This window comes from Crinia signifera, chromosome 2 (assembly GCF_055691185.1).
Source record: "Crinia signifera chromosome 2, ASM5569118v1, whole genome shotgun sequence".
Classification (NCBI taxonomy): Eukaryota; Metazoa; Chordata; class Amphibia; order Anura; family Myobatrachidae; genus Crinia; species Crinia signifera.
In genome coordinates this window covers 53,349,105-53,372,393 of record NC_139218.1, presented here as the reverse complement: position 1 = coordinate 53,372,393, position 23,289 = coordinate 53,349,105, and the positions used below count along the sequence as shown (strand labels likewise).

Below are 23,289 nucleotides of genomic sequence, written 5' to 3'. Positions count from 1 at the left end.
CATGCCAGTTATTTCAAAATACTCAGCACCCACATCCTGCCACCTAGAAAAATGGCGCTACAAGCTCCCAGCCACCGCCACATGGACGGTCCCAGCTGCCCGCCACTACGAGCTGGCTGGACCCGGTTGCCCACCCCACCGCACGAGGAAGGGGGTCCCAGGTCGGGTGGTGGGACGGCCAGCCAGTCCGACCACCGGCTCAGGTCCGATGAGCACAGGGAATGCGCATCGGACCTGAGGGGACATTAAACTGAGCAGATTCCACAGCCCGATTTGTCAGAATCTGCCCAAATGGGCTCAGTGTATGGGCACCTTTAAAGTGGAGATTGTAAGTTATGAGGTTGCATTAGTGTGGGGAACATGGATAGGACCTGAGTGTAAGCTCTAATCAAGGGATGGGTTTATGGAGAGTGTGGAAAGACATAAAGGCTGTGGGAGAGCCCGATTGGGCAGGGTGGAGAAATAAATAAGGGGCTGGATGTACAGGAGATGCCACAAAGGTGAATTCAGAAGTAGATAAGGAGGGAGTACTTTGATAGGAGATGTATGAAGGGATGGTTGAAGACTCTGTGGGTAACAGGATTTGAATTCTGGGAGGTCAGAGGGAGCCATTGTAGGGATTGGCGAAGCTATTGGGCAAATATAGAGCTTTGAATAATAAAGAGTGCAATCTATATGGCTCCTTTATGGTGATCTGAAAGCTCAGCCCATGTAGCCTGGATTTTATAGATCTACCACTGAATGCACGACTTGTTACCAAATGTATCTCCCTCGGTACAATTCTGGGGGAAAGTGAGTATTTTACATAAAATAATATTTTATCAGCACGTCCAATTACAGTACGAAGCTCCAGTCTATTATGTTTGAGTGTCTGTCCTGCATTGGCTCACAAGTGACCGCGTGGCTTCTGCATTTATAATAGCACATGTCCTACTCTATTATATGGTCAGTGCTTCCTGTTATTTTACCTGTCCAGTTGTGTCTTTTATATGACAAAAATGGGTTAACAGTAGGTATCCATCAGTATGAACATGCCAGGGAGAACTAGAGTGTTCTGTAAATGTTCACCTGCCCAACAGCAATCTAATGCTGGCCACACATTAGACCAACTTTCCTCCAACCATCCAACTAGTTGCTTGGAAGGAATAAAAATATGGTACTGGATGGGAGCAAATGTAATATTTACTTCAGAAATTTGCTTCCAAAATCTGGAAAAGGACAAAAACTGTCGCTCGGACACGGTACTGTAGTTGAACCTGTTTGATTTAAACAATTTTACTGAATGTTTTTGTCTATTTTCCTGGGGTTGTGAGCACATTTCTGATTGTCCTTTGCTCCAATCCAGTACCATATTTGTATTCCATCCAAGCAACTAGTTGGATGGTTGGAGGAAAGTTGGTCTGATGTGTGGCCAGCATTAGGGCCTAAATAACCCAGTTGTAGTTTAGTGAGGATTTGCTAAACTACAACTGGCAGCGCTAGGCTGCAGGAAGGGGGGGGGGGCAGAGGACAGGGAAGCCCTGCGATGTGCAAAATTTGTGGGCACACCGCTAAAGTGCAAGCATATCACTACCCAGATCACTGGCTGCCCATATTACCTGCAACTTGTACTGGCTGACAATTGTCCACTTATTAATAGCAAATGAAACAGAATACACCCAATGTAGTTTAATTGTAAACTAAATCATTTACTAATCAACTATATACTCTGACTTGACTAGTGAAAGTAGTCATGCTGTTGTGGCTTGGAATAACACTAATGACCGCATGCTGTACCTACTAGAACTACTGCTGCTGATGCACATGTCCAGCGGTTAAGTGCAGCCGTTTCAGATTTGGAGTCATGTACTCTGCATGTTAGTTATACAGCAGCAGAGATTTGTGCTGCTGCTAAAACGAATTTTAACCATTCACCCAAGTTTTCAATGGCTTTGAGGGACAGCCCCGGTGTGGTGGCTAGCTGCCTCTGGGACGAGCCCCGGTGTGGTGGCTAGCTGCCTCTGGGACTAGCCCCGGTGTGGTGGCTAGCTGCCTCTGGGACGAGCCCCGGTGTGGTGGCTAGCTGCCTCTGGGACGAGCCCCGGTGTGGTGGCTAGCTGCCTCTGGGACGAGCCCCGGTGTGGTGGCTAGCTGCCTCTGGGACGAGCCCCGGTGTGGTGGCTAGCTGCCTCTGGGACGAGCCCCGGTGTGGTGGCTAGCTGCCTCTGGGACGAGCCCCGGTGTGGTGGCTAGCTGCCTCTGGGACGAGCCCCGGTGTGGTGGCTAGCTGCCTCTGGGACGAGCCCCGGTGTGGTGGCTAGCTGCCTCTGGGACGAGCCCCGGTGTGGTGGCTAGCTGCCTCTGGGACGAGCCCCGGTGTGGTGGCTAGCTGCCTCTGGGACGAGCCCCGGTGTGGTGGCTAGCTGCCTCTGGGACGAGCCCCGGTGTGGTGGCTAGCTGCCTCTGGGACGAGCCCCAATGTGGTGGCTAGCTGCCTCTGGGACGAGCCCCAATGTGGTGGCTAGCTGCCTCTGGGACGAGCCCCAATGTGCTGGCTAGCTGCCTCTGGGACGAGCCCCGATGTGCTGGCTAGCTGCCTCTGGGACGAGCCCCGATGTGGTGGCTAGCTGCTTTTTTGTGGCTAGCTCCATGGCGCATACCAATAAGGAAATAGTCCAATGTAATATGCAGAATATAACTACTTAGATATGTAAATAAAGCTGCATTTATCTCATGTGACCCTGCATGTGTTCCCTTGATTAAGTGACTCTGCTAACTTTCAATGTGCGTTCCTGGCTGATCAACGCCTTCAGGTAACCAGACTCTGCCTTCTACACCAAGCTGTCAAACGTGTTATCAGGTAGAATAGAAACTACATTTTTGTGGCCTTTTTTAGGATTGTTTTTTTCTTATTACTAAACTTGTTTTCTATATTGTAAAACAGTTAAACTTGCATTTAAATACAGTGATACGGGTTTTGTTTTGAATTTGTATTATTGTGCAGTCTTGTCATTTGAAACAGCTACCTGGAATTAAAGGAAAAAGTAATAAAAATATAAACAGCATTGATTTGTGTGTGATCTTTATGAGACACTGACATTATAAAGAACAAACAAAGGTTTTCTGGTCAGTTCTGTACATTGAAAGTAGAACCTGGGACAAGGTGGTCTGCAAAAGGAGTCAAATATACAGTTAAACAAATGGCAACTAGCAGCTGCTGAGCACAGACATTCACCCAGACAGTTCTAAATGCCATAAATATACTGGGGGAGCAGAACCAGACACAGAGGAAGGCCGGGTCAATGGCCAACACAACGTAGCTTCTACAAATCCAGCACGTTCGCCATGGGGAGAAATCACACCCTTACTACAAGGACTCATATCACAGATCGAATGCTGTGTACACACGGTGAGATTCCCTTGCTATTCGACTTAAGATTCGAGTGCTATGCAATCTATTTACATACAATTCATGCTATCTGCATTCGATTTGCACTATATGGTCATTGCTGCCCTGTCTATCTGGGTTTCGATTTGTGCTGTCACGGGAGCGCGCATCGGGATCGATAGGTAAAAATCCTGTGCGATCTGCATGCGATTTTGACTATATAGTCAAAATCTAATGTCAAATCTCACTGTGTGTACACAGCAGCAGCCTTCTCCAGGTACAAGATGCACCCAGACATATCTCACAAACTTGTTAAACATTTTGAGTAAAAAATGGATAGTAAAATGATAAAAGGACTATGTCCAAAATAGCGCACAATGCAATAAAGAAATGCACTACCCCAACAATCCAGGTATCGATCTTTGACTATACATATCTAGGTGTATGTATATTCTCCACCGCCCCGTGTCTATGTTACGCATACTACACAGCAAGCTGGAACGCAAAATATTGCCATTAACCTGAAGGACAAAGTCCCTCTAAAGGTGGTGAGGACTTCTATCAGATATAGGCATTGCGTACTTCATATTTGACCATGCGGTTAAAAAAAGAAAAGCTTTATAAAAAAAAAAAAAGTTAAAAACAAACCTGTGTTTATCCTTATTCACAGTAACCTTACAGAAGTTACATAATAAGCAAAGAAAAACACTATGTTACCCAATACGCTTTGTTTAATCCACCAGTAAGTTGACACACGGATTCTGTAGAGGCTAGTCGAGAACATTGCTGCAACACTATTAGTGTCTCGACGTCTGAATAAAACAGTTGCTGTCTGAAAGGCAGGGGTGGCACATTTTTAAGTTGCTGAAAGCCATTGTCCCAACATGTGCAAGTCCATTGTGATCACCCATCAGGAGTCCGTGTCTGAGCCAGAACTGCTCTCCCGACTAATTTCAATCTGTAAGGAAGGTAGGTTGTCCAGACGGCTTTTCTTTTGCCGGATCTGTTCTTTCTCTTTGATTATGGCTCCCCAGGCTTTCTGCAGCACAGAGTCCTCGTCTTCTGCGGTCACAGCGGCCTTCTCTCTCTTCTCCACAGTTTTGTCTTTGTCTTTCGGTGCAGTTCCCAAACGGTTCCATAAGCTTCCTAAAAGTGGAAGACACAGCGGGGTCATAGTGCGGCCATGTTTTTTTTCACATTAAGGTTAAGAATCAAATTATATAAAAAATGCTTTGCAATTTCTCATTCTTTTAGATTTAGTCATATATAGAAATAAGGGGTAATGCATTGATCCATTAAAATGCACAATCATTTATTTGCAGACCCAGCAAAACGATTTTATTTTTAAGTGTAGTTCTTGACACAGTGAACGGTGCTACTTATGGCACAACTCCAGCACTAGAATATCATCTAGTGCTCTGCAGTACAAACCAGTAGCAAATTGGGGATGTAGTCAAAATGTCAACACATGAAATGTAGACTTACTGGCGACGGAGGGTTAGGTTACGGGAGGGGAGGTTGGGGGCTAGACTACGAGAATGGAGGGTTAAGGTGCCCATACACTAGTAAGATTTATCTTCAGATCTAGCTGGTTGGAACAAAAACATGGTTATGGATGACTGACAGTTTGTCAGTTTTCCAGCATTTCCAAGCAAATGGTCAACTGTCATTTGCTCACATCCATAACCAGGTTTTTGTTCCAACCAGACAGATCTGCAGATAAATCTGCGTGTGTATGGCCACCTTTAGGCATAGTAAACTAAATTCCATAGCAGATGTCCCAGATTTTGGTAAATGAGACTAAGGAGAAACATGGCCATTGCAAAGATCCAGGGAAAGTATGCAATGAATGCAGGAGTTATCAGGGATTTATTTTCCACCCTACTCCCCCTGCTGTGGGATGGGAGATCCACAGGCAATGTATATTATTTGAAAATTAAAAAATGGTGTTTTCACACCGCACCTTGGACCCGGGTAATTTCCAGGTTGCGGACGTGTCGACCCAGGTCATGATGCAGTGTGAAAGCACCAAAGCTTATAACCCAGGTCGACAAACCAGGAAATGGGACCCAGGTTCTAAAAAGTGTTAAACCCGAATCGCCATCTGTATAATGGGTGACCCGGGTTTAATGTGAATGCACCAAACTCCGTTCGCAGCTGGGTCCGACCTGGTATAGTGATGTGAAATCACTGCAGGATCGCTAGGAAACTCACATTTACAATGAGCTGGATGTAAAAATGGGAACCTTTGTTTTAGTAAAACTACAAATGTACTCTATAGGAAACAAGATTCAGACCTACAGGGAACATGCAGAACAATAGATGTACCATACAGAGGAATCGTATCATAGTACAAGTGTGATACTTTCTACACATGCAGTGGATTGCTGACCTGTTTTCTTCTCCTTGCTATCCGAGTAAAGTCTTTTTCCATCCATTTGTTGTTTCGGCAGACCAAGTCGGCTGTGCACGTCAGAAACTGGTTCTCTGCGAGGTACGGAGATATTGCTTATGATCTTCCTTGGCTCAGGCGAATGTTGCCGCTTTCCCAGCCTCTGCCGCACATCTGCATCCAGAACAAAATGACAAAGAAGTAGTACATGCCATTAAAGAGACATACAAGTCCCACATAAGAACTTTCAATTGCAGGTTTCTGAATAATTCCTTCTTGGCGTGACTCTTGTCTGAGCATACAGCGGTAATGGTCAGTGAGGTGGTCAGTGTGTCAGGAACCAAGGTTGAGAAGCACGATTAGTGTTACCATCTACACATGTTGCCTGGCTACAGAAATGTCTGCCCTACAGCTCATATATATATCGGATACTGTAAAGGAGTTCTTGAATTGGGTTATAGCGCTATAGGTGCATACGCACTGTACAATTTTTTTGACTAATTTCATTAGACCCCATTCCAAACTACCCCAAATACTTTTTCCTACCTCTGGATGTTCCAACCCTGTCCAAGCCACAAAACAGACTAATGCGTCATGTGATCTCTGCAACCAGCTGCCAGATTGCAATAGAGTGGAAAAAAACAGCGGCTCCCTCCAGGCACTCCTTAATTACCCGCCTCTGGCATGTGTACCGTATGGAGTACATGACCAGTATTCTTAAACACTCCTTCAAAAAATTCAAAACTACTTGGTCCCCTTGGGTCTCCACCCAACAATTCACCCCACCCGTCGCCATATGATTCTGAGCCTAGTTGGACTGACCTCTAATACTTCACTCGATATCTTACTCCCTACCGAGGACCCACGACCTCCACTCCCCCCCCAATCTTCCCTCCAACTTTTCTGTATCTTCTACTCCACTCCCTGACCTTCATTTCTACCCCCCTCCTCCTCCTCCTCCACCCCTCTATCCTCCCCTGTCGATTCTTTTTCAATTTTTCCTCTCAACTCTTCGCTCCCCTTCACAAAACTGTTAAAAAGGGTCACACATCATCCTATTCTCCAATGTTGTCTTTTTTTCAATTATATATGTACTTTACGGTTTCACTGTCATGATGTTTTTTTTTTTCCATTGTTAAGTGCATTTTTATCCACCAATAAACAAATAAAAAAAAAAAACATTTCCCTTGAACCCAGTGTTCTGGACGAAAGAATATTTCAACGCTCTGAAAGATATTTTAACCAATTTCATTCAGAATGGCCGAAATTGGTAATAAAAGTTGGTCAAAAAAATTGTTCAGTGTGTATGCACCTTAAAAGTCAATCTCTGTTCACTCAGTAAGATCTGTTTTATAAGGTGATCGGTGCCAAGTTATGTTCAAAGCAACAGCGTGTTTCAGGAGACAAGTGTATTAATCTTTTGGGAAGCAGAATCCGATCCACTGCACTCATGTAATTATGTGCCAGCAAGGACAGGACGGCATGTATAATACTATGGAAAAGCAGAAACTACAGGCTTTAAGTGAAAGCGACAGGTCTCCCGCGACAGCAGAGCAGTGAGGCTCCTGCAGAAAGCTATGGTGTTATATGCACAGAAAGAAACTACATTGTCTTCATATATCCAGCTTGTAATGCAAAGTAGGAGCGAATATGCACCCCAGAAAGATTCAAAAGGTTTATTGTTACAGGTCGGGTCTCCCCCGGTGTCCACGGCAGGCTTCGGTATCCTCTTCAGCGGTCTCCCAGGGGTGCATTGTGCCGGTGACGTCAACGGTGCTCTCGCACAATGCACCCCTGAGACTGCTGAAGACGCTTCTGTGAAGGCCGCCACTGTGTACGTCGGGAGACCATTGGGGCACCACCAGGGGACAAGGGAAGGGTTTAAAAAAAAAAAAAAAAACCAGGAAAAAAAAAATCACTTCTCCGAAATGCTTGTGGTCCCGGATACTCAACCTGTATTTTATAACATTATATACAGGCAAAAAAAGGAGTCATTCCAGTTACTGCAACCTCATACAAACAAAACAGAAACATGACTGAAGTAGCCCTTCTGAGCATAGAAAGAACAAATAAAGGTACTGTACGGCCCAGAAACAAAGATTTTACATGTCATTTTCCATTTAATTGAAGCTATTTTTCTAAACACTCTCCCCATTCCCATCCCCAGCATTCAGTGCACTATGACCTGATTGCTCATCTGCAAAGTTGCAGAGAACTGCGAGCAATTAGCGCCGTCCAGAAAGCGTAAAAACACACAGTGTAACTATGCAGGTGAATTGCGAAACTGTAGCAATTCCCGATCCTGTGACATCCATGTGCAATTCACTCCCACCGAATGATTTTCCCAGTTTAAGCATAAAAATCCAACCTTAATTATCGCTGCCTTACAGTAATGCAAAGCATGAATGCCGTTAACACATACATATGAGCAATGCTTGGGAATTGGTAAAACCCATATGGTGCATTCACGGTACCACGATAATACTATGGGTCTCACCTGACTTCACGGCAGTCACTGGAGGTCTGCTCACAGTGCTCTGCCTCTTCTCCTCCAGCAAAAGTCGCACATCAGCTGGTTTCTCAGAATGGGATTTACTCCCAATACGATTTTTCACACTACTTGTAGAGTCTGACCTCATGGAGTTCCTGTACGGAAAAAAAAAAAAGAAAGAGAAGACAATGTAATAACCAAGGATATTCTTCATCTCAGCAACCAGCTTAGATTTCAACATTTTGCTTGAAGTAAAGCTGGGTAAACATTAAGACGATTGTCTTTGAACTGCCTGGAACTCCTGAGCAAAAGATATTGTGCACACACACACACTGAACGATTTCATTCAGCAGCTGCATCCAGGACCATGCGGTCAGGATTTGACTGCCTGTAACAAAGGACAGGGGGGGCAGCAGACAATAACCCGCGGGAGCGCACAATGTTAACTATTTACTGGGTACACAGAAAAATGTCATTACTGATACTATCATGCATATGGTTTTGTAAAATCTCCTAATGTGTTCTTCATTCCAATGAATAGCAAGTAATAGTTGGTTGGGCAGATACACTTTTACTTTGGTAGCTTATATGGAAATTTAAGATATTTATTTTGTGCGTCTTTTTTTTTTTTTTTAAATCAGATTTTGCTCAAACATATTCCTCAGTAAATATTGGTTTGGAAGCTTTTTCTCTACTGACCTCCGTTTACATTTGCAAAGTATACTTCTAGTAGCACTTTTCCACAATGACATTTATTGTCATTGCTAGATCACGTGACAACCAGTGACAATATGAACAGTTTCCTGGCCATACAGCTAAATCCTGGGTGGTTAGGAATGTGTCTGGCTGCCATAAGATAAAGGGAGTCAGTTTTACAACTCGTTACTCTCTTCCAGATTTCCCTGGGTATTTATGGAAACTAAACACGTTTGCAGCCTCTGCATCTTTCCAGCATTACGGGGACTCGCAGAATAGGTTTCCTGGTAGGAAGTGGAGAAGACTTTCTCTGGTTGACCTCAACTTATCAGTAGGGACTTGTACTTTGGTTCAGCTGCTCAGCGAGGATACTAACTTACTCATTTTAAATGTTGTCTCTTAATTTGCTAACGTTTTAGTGGGCGATGTAAACAGATCCTTATCCTAATAAACAAGGAAAATGACATTAAATGTGTTAAGGCATGTCATATACAGATCTAAACTAGTATACAAAGGGAGGGGGGAAAGGATGTTATTTAGTGCACAGAGGAACTTACTTGATTTACAGATTTTTCTTAAGTAAAATATATCTTGGGCTACCAGGACAGAACAAGATTACCAACATTTATTAAAACATACAATTATTTTATATGGTGGGATGTGTAGGAGTGTTCTTGTTATGGAGTAATGTTCCTGAGGTTTATGAATGTGGTTCTCACGGTAACCTAAGAATCCAGGTTAAACGTATAGCCATGCTTGAGCTCAGTTTATTAACCCAGTCATTTTAGATTTAACCATCTGTGGTCAAACATGGATATCATTAAAACATGGACTTCTAGGGTGCCTTTATCAAGTTTAGAAACAACTGTTAATACATTTTAATATAAAAAGAAATTCGGGAAAGTTGGTTTTGTTCTATTTTGGAGATTTTTTATCTCATTTTATAGAAACATACCGATTCATTACCGTGCTGTTCTTGGTTCCCAATCAAATATCTTAGCTGCACCATAACACCTGCATCCCGCCACAACCTCCCCTTCTACTTGAAAGCCCAGAAAAACATTTGGAAGGTCGGACTCTACCTGATGGTCTTCAGCTGTGACTCCACTTCATCGGCGTACATGGTCATCTTCATACTCTTTTTTGGGGAGGGAGTGGAGATCATCTTTAGCTCCAAGTCGTAATCCATCTCATCAGAGTCCGACGTGCTGTCTGCGTACTGCCGTGCACCCTCCCGCTCTCGTTTATAAGCCTGCAGCTCATCTCTGTACTCCACCACAACGCGATCATCCTCATCCATGTCTTCTTCCTCCTCTTCCTCTTCTATGGGCTCCTCTGGAACATTCACCAGGCCTACATATCAGGCAAATATTCAGCTCATCAGCCAAACTATAGAGGCCAAAGGCCATCACACTACTAACCACCACCAATCTTCATAGACCTCTACTGTAAATACACCGTATACAATACAGAGAATTACAGCCAGGTTGTCAGACTACTAGCAATGCTTCATATGAAGCTAGTTACAGCGAAATAAAGAAAACATTATGTAAAAATTGTGGATATATGGAAACTGCTAAAAAATGACCAAATCTGCAATTGTTTAGGGTTAGTTTATTTGCAGGGTACATCCGTTCTTATTTTCTCCATTACCTGAATGAAGGTGTTGGTATGCAGGAGCATCATCTCCAATGAACGTCCTCTTCTTGGTCACATCCCTCTGTACACGGCGAGAATGGTAGCGCCTCTTCCTGCAGGCAAACACAATAACGCTCTAACATCAGACTACTTCCAGGGGGCTTCGGACGTCATCTTTCACAAAATGTGATTCAGGTTTATAATTAATGATCAAAACCCACAACACATTTTTTTATTATCCTTAAATTCAAAAAAACTTGTGGCACTACAAATCTCAGGATGCCCACAACAGTTAGAGGTTATTTTATAATGCTGGTCAATATTATACATGGAAATAATGTCTACTGGTAGCAGAGTCTAGAACGTTTCCGTATGTACCAAGAGTTGCTGAGTATTCCTTTCATGCCTCCATAGTTGGGGTTTCCATACTTCATGTAATATTGGCTTCTTCGTGAGGCTCCCATCTCTTTCTTGTCCTCTAGGAAACAGCGAGTTAAAAAGGTTTAATATATATGGCAACATTTTGATGTATAAAACTAAAAGTTGAAAGAGACAGGCAGATCTAGAACCATTAATAGTCAGATAGGCAAAAATAAATAAAAAAAGTTTATTCTGCTGCCCAGGCTCCTTTCACACCAGTCAAAATTCCCAGGTTAGCCCCAGGAATAACGACTAGCGCTGGTGCAAAAGGTTCCCGGGCCAAATTCCCCGGTATTTCAACCCTGCTAGGTAGCAGGGTTGCTCCCGCAACCGGCCCGGGTTACTAGCTGGTGTGAAAGCTACTGACCCGGGCAGTGGGGTCCAGACTGCAGGGATCTGGGCAGCGGTGTCTGGAAGCTTGTAGCGCTATTTGCCAGGCAGCGGGGCAGGAAGCACTAATGAATTTGAAATATTGAAAAGACTGTCCAGACTCTCTCAGCCAATCAGCATCCGGTCAGTCTTTTCAAAATATTTTCAAATTCAGCAACACTTCCTGCACCGCTGCCCGCCAAAAAGCTCTACAAGCCCCCAGTTGTCGCTGCCCGGATCACCACAGACTGAACCCCCGCTGCCGCTAATAGGCACCCTCCCAGCGCTGTCTCTCCCCCCCCCTCACACTAGAAAATGCAGGGACTAGGCTGGTGTAAAAGGTTCCAACCCAGGAACGTCCCTGCTTGATCCCTGGATTGTATTCCTGGGCAAGTCCCTGCGTTTTCTGGTGTGAAAGGGGTATAAGGCTGGGTACATTAGAGGTTTACTCTCACCAATGAAACAAGAGAATGTTCAGTTGTGCACACTGAATGATATATCGCTCGCAGCCACTATTGGAATTCATGGCGTCTTTGCATAGATCGTCACATTAGCTATAGCTACGCAGAACGCCCAATGGGAGGACCCAGCGAATGACCCATGTGAGCACGTGATCACAGGTAAAAAAAAAAAAAAAAACTTGATATGGCCAATATATTGTCCTGATCAGATCGATATATATCGGTTTTTGTGTACCCAGCCTTTATCTCGAGATGATCTGCATGAAATAGTTTGATACTATGGTGATTGGCAGTTACAAAGATCATTTCCCTTCTTCATACAGAGACACATCACTTGCATCTGTGGGAATCTAACAAGCCACGGAAAGCATCGTCACTCTCCATGGCCTGGGGAGTTTTAGACTGCTCTCCTGCATACCTTCAGTGGCAAACCTCATGTACAGCTTGTTTCCCTTGACCAGTTTCACGGAGGATCGAAGATCATTCTGCATTAGTGAGTCTTGCTCTGCCTGAGAGAGAGTGTCAGTCTGCATGAAAAGAAAGGAGAATGAAAAAGGCCAATTGGTGCAAAACATAGGGAAAGTGGAATTGTTGGTAATTGGATTACAAAGTCCCAAAAATATCATATCGATGTGTGTGATTTACTTACTAAACTCTTGTTAATAGAAGAAAATAAAAGAATGGTACTTGTTTCCTATCACGGCGCCCAGATTTCCTACGTACGGCACCGTAGGGTAATCGCATCACATGGGCCATTATAGCGGCATGCGATGCGATTTTTTCATGTAAATTTTTTTTTCCTCATTGTACCCCACTATATCGCATCGCATGTCCTGCAAAATCGCATTCAATTATATAGGGTGTGCAATGCCATGACATTAGGTATACAATAATATGATTGTATGTCCCAAAAATAGATTTAACGCCCCCCCCCCCCCCCCACTATCCACGCCACACCCGAAGCATGGCGAGCGCTGCGAGGGGCGGCGGAAAGCGTCCTCCGACTTTTTCATTACCCCACTATCCACGTCGGCTTGGAGCTGATTTTATATAGTGTGGTGAGTGCAGCGAGCCACCGAGCCCGAAGCGTGGCGAGCCCCGCGGATTACTTTACATGTATTCCGCGGGGCTCGCTGCGATCGCATGCGATTTTGCGGCAGATGCAATGGCAGTGAATAAATTACATAGGAAAATCGCATCGCACATCCCATGGCTCTAAAATGGCCCATGCGATGCCCCTACGCGGAATAGCCCACTAAGCAAATTGCTTAGTGGGCGCTGTTTTAGGAAACAAGTACCAAAAGAATAATCAGGGAGGCCGTTAATGATTCACAATGTATACAGAAAATAGGATTTAACGAGTATACAATTCCTAATATCCCATTTATCCAACAATGGGACATCAGAAAGTCACATCTGCACCTTCAGGTGGGCCCTCAAATAGAGCATCTGTGCGCAGCATTTTCCCAACCAAAGCGGTCGTCTAGGTCAAAGGTTTGGTTGCTACTAACTTACACTACCTCTACAATATGCTCTAGGCTTCTACTTAGCAAAAGGAAAATGGGGGGTGGGGGGGGGTAGTATGGCCTGGTGCTGCTGGACTCGCCATATGGAAGGAGTCTGAGGCAACTGGAGGTGGCACAGAGAACAGCACCTCCACAGACCTAGGTGTCGGACATTATACTAGCTTGCAATGAAGGAAACTGAGGCATGCAAAGAGCAGAGAAATCTCATCATGATGCATAAGAGTAGCCCGGGAAGTCATACCGTGGTTGAGGCCTTCTTCACAGGCTCTTTTTCTGCATCACTAGGATTCTCTTCATCCACTTCTCCTTCTTCTGTCTCCTCCCCAGAGCTGTCATTGTATCTGTCTAGAGGGAGATGAAGCAAAAGCATTTGAATAGATATGTGGTCTGCGGTGCATGGCGACAAATGGTCCACAACATACAAATAATTACACATGACCTCTGCCAGAGCAGAAGAACCACCTAATGCTTAGTTACTGACAAATTGCATCATAGTTGTCTGTTAAGTATAGCCATACTTGAAAACAGGGTACTGCATTAGTAGCTCTTATTTTGATTTTACCATCTGTACTCGAGCATGAATACTAATAAAACCTGGACTGTTTAGCTGGGTACGCAGTTGCACAATATCATGCGGATATGATACGGACTAATCTGAATGACAAATCGCCCGTATATTGCAGTGTCTCGCAGTTTCAGCGGCCACATACGCCGTTTCCCCCTCGCTCCACAAACCTAGCGAAGGGGAAACGCCGCGTGCAGGTGGTCAGTTGAATACTGATCACAGCTCGCAGGCAGCACTGCTCGCTGTCACAGCTCGCACAAATCATTGAATACTGCCGATAGAACTGGATATCATTACCCGTTTTGGACTTTGTAGAATTGCTTTCTCCGCCTGCTTTCTCCTTCGCTTCGGATGGCATACAGCTCATATTTATCAAGGCCCGAGCCGCGGTTACTTCATCAAGCCACACTACGTTGCCTGGTAGGAAGAGAGATCACACTTGTTGGCATGAGAGGACTCCAATAACAATCACATACGGTTCTGCACAGTAAAAAGGAAGTCACCAACATTGTCACCTGCAAACTGCACCTTACTGTGCTGTATCTTCCACACACTTATTGAACTTTATTGGGTAAAGGAACTTAAAATATTTTTTGTTTTTTCAAAAATTTATTAAAACCCTGGGTAATAATAAACATCTATCCAAATGCTATAAATACTTATTGGCAAATACCCAGAGTGAGGAAACGAGGGGTTTGATTCAAAAATGGGCTAGTAATATCCCTGAAGTGAATGCCGAGAATTGGAGATCTGCTTTGGAGGCTCCTAGTCTGGCCACTTACTCTTTAAGAACACAGCAGATAAAAATAAATATCCTATACAGAACATACTTAACGCCGCAAAGGATCAGTACATTTTCTCAAAAGAGCTGTAATCGCTGCCCAAAATGTAATGAAGTGGACTGCAGCTTCTGGCATCTCCTATGGGAGTGCAGAAGCTTGCAGACGTTTTGGAAAGGGATTGGGAGAATATTGGTGGAACTAGGGCTTCCATGTCAAAATCTCTTACCCTTGGAGCTTATCCTTGGGGTCTGGCCTATCGGTAGTATGTCTCCAGAAGTTAGACAGCTTTTGATTAACCTATGTGCCATAGCTAAAGTTGTTATTGCCCGGTCCTGGATGGCAAAAAGTGGCCCAAGGATTCATGAATGGACTAGCTTGGTTAATTGTACTATGGATAACGAGAAATATATATATATATCTTTCTAGAAAGTCAATAGATAAATTCTTTGGTATTTGGGGGAAGTGGTACTATTCCTAGTACCATAATTAATAAAAGTATAAGAAGTTTTTTTTCTCTCTTTTTTTTTTCTTCTCCTTTTTCATCACTCACAGCTGTGATTTATTAATATTCTACTTTTGCACAAGCTGCACTTTACTAATTGAAACGCTACAACAATCATGTATAGAATAGCGAGTTGGCACGATACCGATCAATAGCGACTGGTTAGTATCAATATATCCACTAAATATGTTTGTATCAGACACACCAACCACAATTGAAGATGGGCACTTGTTAACACTTGACATGTTCTTGGGATCGTGTGCTGAGACACTCAGGACCAGGCCACGATGACTCTACTAAAATAACTTCCCCATGGCACATTAGGCTGCTAGATAATTGTTTTCTTAGAAGGGAATTTTAGCATGAATCAAATCAGGAGTAAGGTCTAATATATGCGCAACTGTATGTTATTTGTATAATGTTTTTGTTTGGTATGTACTCCTATGAGTAATATATGTATGTTTCCTAGAACGTTAAATTAGAAATTTTTGGATATATGGGAGGAGAGATAATCTCTAAAAATAACATTCTCTCAATAGTACAGGAACCGTTGTTCTCTGTCTAGCCATCCACCGATGAGATCTATTATTATTCCATCTATATTCGTATCTTATTTACTCTTTTTGTTATTGGATTCTCTCCTATTTTTGTTGGTTGCCTAGACTATACTCCAATAGTTGAACTGGTATGATAGATGCGATTGGAATAGGACTTAATAAAAATGAGGTAGCAGGATAATATGAATATTAGAAGGAAACCTCAATGTGAACTGTAATAGTTGAAATGTTTTAAATATGCACAACTGTATGTCTTATGTGTATTTGTCTTGTAGTGTCTGTATTGTTATATATATATATATATATATATATATATATACACACACACACACACACACACACACACACATTTAAACCTTCAATAAAGAACTATAATAGTATAAAAAAAAAAATTTTTGTTTAGCAATTTCTGCTGCAGTCTGTACCCAAGCAGGACATCTCTTTGTAGTAGAGGGGGCAGTGGTCTGATACTGATCACACCTTTGATCAACCATTTGTTGTGGGTGAAATTTGAGGGTGGATTACAAGCATGTGGATTGCGGTTTAATCAGTGTATTTTAGGCTGTATAGCCTTCTGGCTGTATAGCATTCGTAGCTGTAAAGCATTCTTAGTGTTAAGTATTTCATATGAATATAACCTTGGAGATACACCGGAGATAAACAGGAGGGGAACAGGAGAACAGACCATTCTTCAGTGAGTCACCTGATCCAGCAACACCAATAGTCTGCACACCCTAATATCACTACTTACATTTTCTCTGTAACCATTTCAGTGTGCCCGATTCCACATCAGTTCTCTGTGCACTACGTATGTCCCTCTACACCGGCTTCTCTCACTACCTACCCTAACTCTGCATTTATTTCCTCTATTTTGACACTATCTTTCAGAACTACACTGTGGTACCACAGCTATGGTTCCTCAAGCCTGTGCTATACCTATTCACTCTGCATGCTCTCTGCCCCCTAGCAGGGTGTGTTGTGGCATGGGCCACGGTGCAGGGCTGTTAGGGGTCAAGGATGCAGGTGGAGGGGGGAGAGGAGGATAGGAGGGAGATGACTACTTTGTCCATTCTCTTTACCTGCTGCCTCATGTCCTGACCCTCCCTGCCATCCTCACTTCTTGCCTCAGGTCTCCTTACCTGCACCTCCTGTCACCTGTCTGTCTCCCCCTCCTTCTAGATTGTAAGCTCCTTAGAGCGGGTCTTCTTCCTTCCCTATATCTCAGCTGTATGGTGTACTAAGAATTGTGCTTTAATTGTGTTAGGCCTAGTTCTGTGTACCCTGTACTGTTCTAATGTGTTCTATATGTACGGCGCTACGTACCACTTGTGGTGCCTTATAAATAAAAATATAATTAATAATAATAATATTATTCTAGATCCCAGGTAAGGGTGGGGAGTCTGGCATAGGCACATGTACCAGTATTGTGGTAGCCCCACAAGAGCAGCGCACACGCGTTATACTAATCACCGCTGCAGACATGCAAATAATTTCCATTGAAATAAAAACATTCCTACCGGACATTTAACTTACAAGAACTATCGTCCAGCCATTCAATGAAGCCAGGAGGGTAGGGTTTGAAGAAGCCAAATATATCCTCTGTGCTCATGTCGTCCACACCGATAACATGAATAGTCTCCAGACGGAGTTTGGGGGTTACTGCAAAACATCAGCCATTTCTCTGTAATCAGATTCTACGGCATTTGTAATGACTAATTATACCACTGAGACAATGAGGTCATTTCTAGCAGAAGGCATTTGTACAGCGAGACACCATAGGGAATATGCAGTCCATTGTGCTGCACACTATATACTTACCAATGGTACACACACAAATCAGATTTCCGTTGGGATCACTTCGATAGGAATAGATGCAGGTGTAGAGATGTCACTTACACATTACTCGAATGTTAATGCACCAACTAAAACAATCTCTCGGTGATAATTACTGCTTGATATTATAACAGGTAGCTATATAGGGTTAAATGTGGCACACCAACTATATCCAGGGAGCTTACTATAACCAAGGGAGCAATTATCACACAATGAAGTAGGTAATCCACGGTCATGTACTTACCAGCACTGCACCAGATTTCACAATTGGTTGTCTGTTTCGCTATATAGATGTCATCCATAAAGCTTTGATTAATCGGGTATCCCGTATCCGGGCATCCCGTATCCGAATTATTCCAAAAACCGTGGTTTTTTGGAATAATTCAAATTTTTTTTTTTGTTTTTTGTTTTCCCCCCTAACCCTCTTTTAATACTTACCAAGTCCTCCGGCGTCCACGGCAGGCCTTCAGCATCCTCTCCGGCGTCTCCAGCGGTCCCAGGAGTGCTGCGCGCGCCGGTGACGTCACCGGCGCGCCTGGGAACTTGCGCAAAGCACTCCTGGGACCGCTGGAGACGATGCTGGTGGCCTGCCGTGGATGCCGGAGGACTCCATGGACGCCGAGGGACCATCGGGGACCCACCAGGGGCAGGTAAGTATGGCTAAAAAAAAAAATATTCCAAAAACCGGAATATTCCCTTATTCGGAATGCTCGTGGTCCCGAGCATTTCGGATAAGGGATACTCAACCTGTATCACAATACGTCATTCACACCGATAAGTATAGTGTTTCCATGATTATTCATTAATAGCTCTCCCAACGTATCAGTGAGAAATTGCACCGGAAAACACCACTTACTTAGTAATGTTATTCTGAAAGGATTATTGTAGGCTGGCCACACTATAGCATGTGTCTAAAGGTCCATACACACTGGGCAACTATGCCCAGCGTGTATGGACAGCGATGATGCCAACCATCGCTGCGGGGAAAGCCGCTCAGTGCATACACACTGAGCGGCTTTCCCCCTGCCCGGCGCCGACTAAGGGGGGGAGGACGGCTTTGCATAGCGCAGCGCTATGCAAAGCCGTCCTGAAAGCCGCTCATCTCCTGTTAATACCAGCAGATGAGCGGCTTTCCCGGCAATGTTGCGGGAGTGCGCAGCAGCACTCATCGCCGGGCCATACACACTGGGCGGCTTTGAGCTGAAAGCCGCTCAAACTGGGTGTTTTGAGCGACTTTCAGCTCAAAGTCGCCCAGTGTCTATGGGCCTTAATAGACAGGCGAGTATGAACGACATTTAATCACCAAGTTGTCTACACAGCTTTACCCCCATATTTATATATTCTATGTACAGTGGTTGCCAAGCAACACCATATTATAGATGCACTAGGGAGGACAATATTTACCTTTCCTCATCATCTCTAAGTCCAGTACAACATTTCTTCGGTCTTCGCCGACTTCTGCGCGGAAATGGAAACGCTTTGCCCTCTGCTCCTTTTTCTCAATAGCTTCCTGGCAACAAATAAACCATACACTTATTCAGCGTCATGGTGCTACACAGAACCCTCCTTGTGCATATTAACATCTGTTCCAGTTTTACAATCCAAGTAAAAACATTCAATGACCATCAATGCAATGTCCAAAAAATTAATACTGTAAAACGTAAAAAAGTAAATTCTGTATTATCGCTACCATATTAATCTGAACGGTGATTCATTAAACCAGAATTCACTGTGCCTGGTGGAACACATGGCAAGACATTTGAACTCTTATCTTATATAAAGCTTGGGCCACACATGGCGGCTCAGCGGGACCCACATTAGCAGCAGGGCCGCTGCTCCTGGGTCCTACCGCAGCATGCAATGCATGTGTTCACACAGTGTGGCTTTGCCAGATCCTGTTCTGCAGGATCTGGCCACACTGCTGTGTGTGACCCCCCCCCCCCCCTGCATTCAAGCGGGTCCCGCTGAACAGGGTCCGCTTGGCCAATATGTGTGGCTCTCTTTTAGCTGATCTAGAACAGTCTGAATGAATCCAAAAGGTCTTACATGCATCAACAATCCCTAACTGACCTGACCGCTTCAGCCATACAGACCACAGGAATGGGCAAATATTGTGTCCAATATTCAAGGATAACTGCAGTACCTGCCAGAGGCTGTTCAGCCAAGTACAAAGCAAGAGAATGGGGTGGGGTGGATTTGTGACTAACTCTCTGAGTGTTAATGTTGCTATGAGCTATCCTCAAAACGGGTGTGGTACAGGTGTCCGACAGTCGGTATCCCGACGCCGGGATCCCGACTGGTCAGACCCAGACAGCATGGCGAGCGCAACAAAGCCCATTGGTGGTGAAGTGAACCTGATTTGCGCCCGAATGTATTATCACTTGCCTGCACGTTATGGGAGTGCGTTATCCCCTCCTGCCGGGGACACGCTTCCTCCCATAACGAATGGTGTGGTGCTGTCCGGTGGCATCTTCTGCACACGCGTCGGATACCTTTGTCTCGCGATGTGTACCCGGCGCATGCACAGTTTTCCGCTGGCTGGTCTCCGGCGTCTTCAAATTCAAACTGCGCATGCGCCGGGTAATGTTCGCCGGGGATGTTGTGTATCCCGGCGCATGCGCAGTTTGAATTTGAAGACGCCGGAGACCAGCAAGCGGCGCTGACTATGAAGCAGGAGACCCACATCGCCAGAAGAAGATGATCCAGGACGGGGCTCCATAAAGAAAAAAAACCCAACATCGCCGGATCATACATCAGGTAAGGCGCAGGCGCTCTTTTTAAAATAACGTCGCTGCGCTATCCCCCCTGCCCCGCATCGCCGCCTGTTTAACACCCACATCGCGGGTGTGATAGATCAGGGGAAGCGATATCCCCTGCCATAACGCAAGGGGATAGCGCATATTCCCCTGATCGAAGTTTAATAAATCTACCCCTCAGTGTTTAAAAAAAATAAAATAAAAAAAAAAGGGCTAAGTGTGCTTTAAAAAATATAAATTAATTTTTACAAAAGGTAGATGTTAAAGTTCCAGGCTGTGATCCTTGCATATCAAACGGTGAGGTTGAAAATATTTGAAGGCAATATAGCACACACATTAAATTACTTTCCAGGTTTTTACAGATGACTCTGGCGTTAATGCTGTATTCAATCGATTCTGAAAATACCCTTCTCATACTTAACGAGTCCTATGCAACATGAAATAATCTCTCACAAGCAGATTCTGAATAATTTACCTTGGAATTGACATCGATTCCAGTGATAAAAGACCCAGCTTTATTTTCGTATCGCCTGGCGCTGCCCTACAAACAAAAAAATATATAAATATATTTTTTTTTTATAGTGTCAAATTAAATATAATACCAAACATAGTCATGAGCATTAAGATCACATGACAGAACAGTAAAGCACATCCTGCTAGAAGGTCTATCACTACAGCTACGTGCACAGAAACACAGGCCACACGGTACAAGGTCTGTAAACCGTGAGAGCAAGTTAGAAATACTGAACATCTTTGAAGTTTAAGAGAAGCGGTGGTGGAATATACCCGATATGCTGTAATTATCAGATGGGGGTTAATTCAATTAGGGGCAATGCTGGAAATGTACTGCTGTGACACTCTCACCGGTTTCGACCCAATTTTGCTTTTATCATGTAGTCCCATAGCAATGTGTACTCAAGTGTGAGAACTGAGGCTATGCCCTATGCATGCACATCATGCCAGGACAATGAGATGTGGCATTGCTACTACTTGAATTGACCCCAGAAAGAGAACAGAATTATTAAATAGTGCCAGTGTTGGCAAACAGATCAGTATCACCCCAAATGTAATCTCTCATGAAGAGGATTCCTTTAATCTAGTCTAGGTCGACTACTATTGGGTGACACACAACAGGTCAACACATGAAAAAGGTTGACATGCTTGAGGTCAACATTGATAAAAGGTCGACATGGAGAAAGGTAGACGTTTTTTCATTATTATTATTATTTTTAACCGCATTGTTCATACTTCACCATCCCAATGGGCATAGAGGGAGAATAGGACCGTGTTCCTCGCTGCACTCGGCGCAGTGCCCAGAGCATGGCGACTGCAGGGGGCCTTTCGAGGGACCATGACACACTTATACGGTATCCATGTTGACAGACACCCCCCCCCCCCACAAAAAAAAACATGAAAAACTTGTATCTATCTTTTAACATTTTTTTTCATGTGTTGACCAATGGTGGCCTCTACTGCTACCACAGTAAGTAAGTTAGGAAGATATATGGCGTATTGGCAAGTTCTACGCAGACCAGTGGTGACTACCAAATCACACAGTGGGTAGAGTCAGACCACTCATATGCAAGAGAAGAGGGGGAGGGGATTCGCTGAATGAAGGATAAAGTCTTGTTTCTATGCTCTCACATATGGAATGAAAAGTCAAGCACTAAGATTAGTGTTCGAGAAGCAGAGATGCCCTAATTCTAGGTGCCCGGAATGCCTGTACTACTACTGCACAGGAAATACAGACCTGTACAGTGTAGGCCAGGGGTTCCCAATCTTTTTGGAATCACGGCACCCTAGAGCAGGCATGTCCAACGTTGGCCCTCCAGATGTTGTGAAACTACACATCCCAGCATGCATTGCCACAGTTTTGCTATTAGAGAATGCTAAAACTATTGCAAAGCATGCTGGGATGTGTAGTTTCACAACATCTGGAGGGCCAACGTTGGACATGCCTGCCCTAGAGTATCAAAATTATTTCACAGCACCCCAGGCCAAAAAAAAAAGCATAATTAATATAACATTAAGTAGATTGGGTTTATATGCAGTTCTTAAGGTCAGTTACGTGGTAAAGGGCAAGAAGGTCAGTTATGTGGTAAAGGGCAGGATTTGGTTCTGATTGGCAGCCACCAGCACTGGTTTTGCCCATAAACAATTAACCATAAATAATTAGATTTGGTCCTGAATCACCAACCCAGGGCACCCCTGCAAGTGTCCCGAGGCACCCCAGGGAGCCACAGCACACAATTTGGGAACCACTGTTGTAGGCAATCAGTGCAGTCAGGATAAAAAGAAAGCACCGCCTCTTTTAAACCTTCCTCTTCACATATCAAGTAGTAACATTCGGTCATGAAATGTAATCAATTCAGTCTCCAGCATCACAAAACACATCACATTTTTCTTTGTCATAATACGCATAATCCATCCGTGAAATAGCAAGTACACCTTCCTGCTTCCATACCAATAAAGGTCATATGAGCCGGGTGCTGCCGAGCAAGACTCATTATTTGATCATCAGGAAGCACTAACAAGTTGCCTTTGAATGGTAAACAGAACAAGATCCTTCTCTACAATTAAGCAAAGAAAAAAAAAAACACAATACGATTGTACAATTGCTTTACAAGGCTTGTCAAGACTGAAACACAAGACTTCTGGAGCAATATCATCTATATTATAGTGAAAATGTATGGTTTTTAAGGGACAATGTCATGCTCAGTATATAACCAGCATGTAACGTAATGTTTGCCAACAATGATAAGTCTTCATTCTAGCACCCTGCTTCTTTCAAAACACATGCAGTTCCTCTTTCCTGCCTGAGGTGTCGCTGTCTGTTCGGTGCTCCTAGTACAGTCTGGTCTGTATTGAGATACAGCCACAGTGGGATAAAGACACAACAGGAGACAATGAACACTATATAATCTCCAGTTTATC

The 23,289-nt window shown here is 44.0% G+C and overlaps 1 protein-coding gene across 3 annotated transcripts in view; it reads right to left on the bottom strand.

The window, feature by feature from the left end:
- Positions 1-3,044: 3,044 nt before the first annotated feature.
- Positions 3,045-23,289, bottom strand: part of NCBP3 (nuclear cap binding subunit 3) — a 31,142-nt gene continuing 10,897 nt past the window's right edge. Inside the window, exons 3-14 of one of the 3 annotated variants that reach the window (XM_083172112.1) lie at positions 20,831-20,896; positions 19,004-19,109; positions 17,300-17,425; positions 14,223-14,342; positions 13,602-13,705; positions 12,253-12,361; positions 10,963-11,062; positions 10,600-10,697; positions 10,029-10,281; positions 8,257-8,405; positions 5,760-5,933; positions 3,045-4,513 (exon numbers count right to left, since the gene is read on the bottom strand). In XM_083172112.1, the coding sequence (XP_083028238.1) occupies positions 4,278-4,513; positions 5,760-5,933; positions 8,257-8,405; positions 10,029-10,281; positions 10,600-10,697; positions 10,963-11,062; positions 12,253-12,361; positions 13,602-13,705; positions 14,223-14,342; positions 17,300-17,425; positions 19,004-19,109; positions 20,831-20,896 (1,641 nt within the window). In that variant the 3' untranslated portion in view covers positions 3,045-4,277. Of the gene's footprint in view, positions 4,514-5,759; positions 5,934-8,256; positions 8,406-10,028; positions 10,300-10,599; positions 10,698-10,962; positions 11,063-12,252; positions 12,362-13,601; positions 13,706-14,222; positions 14,343-17,299; positions 17,426-19,003; positions 19,110-20,830; positions 20,897-23,289 lie in introns of all 3 variants that reach the window. The other 2 variants (XM_083172111.1, XM_083172113.1) reach the window with 2 other exon arrangements.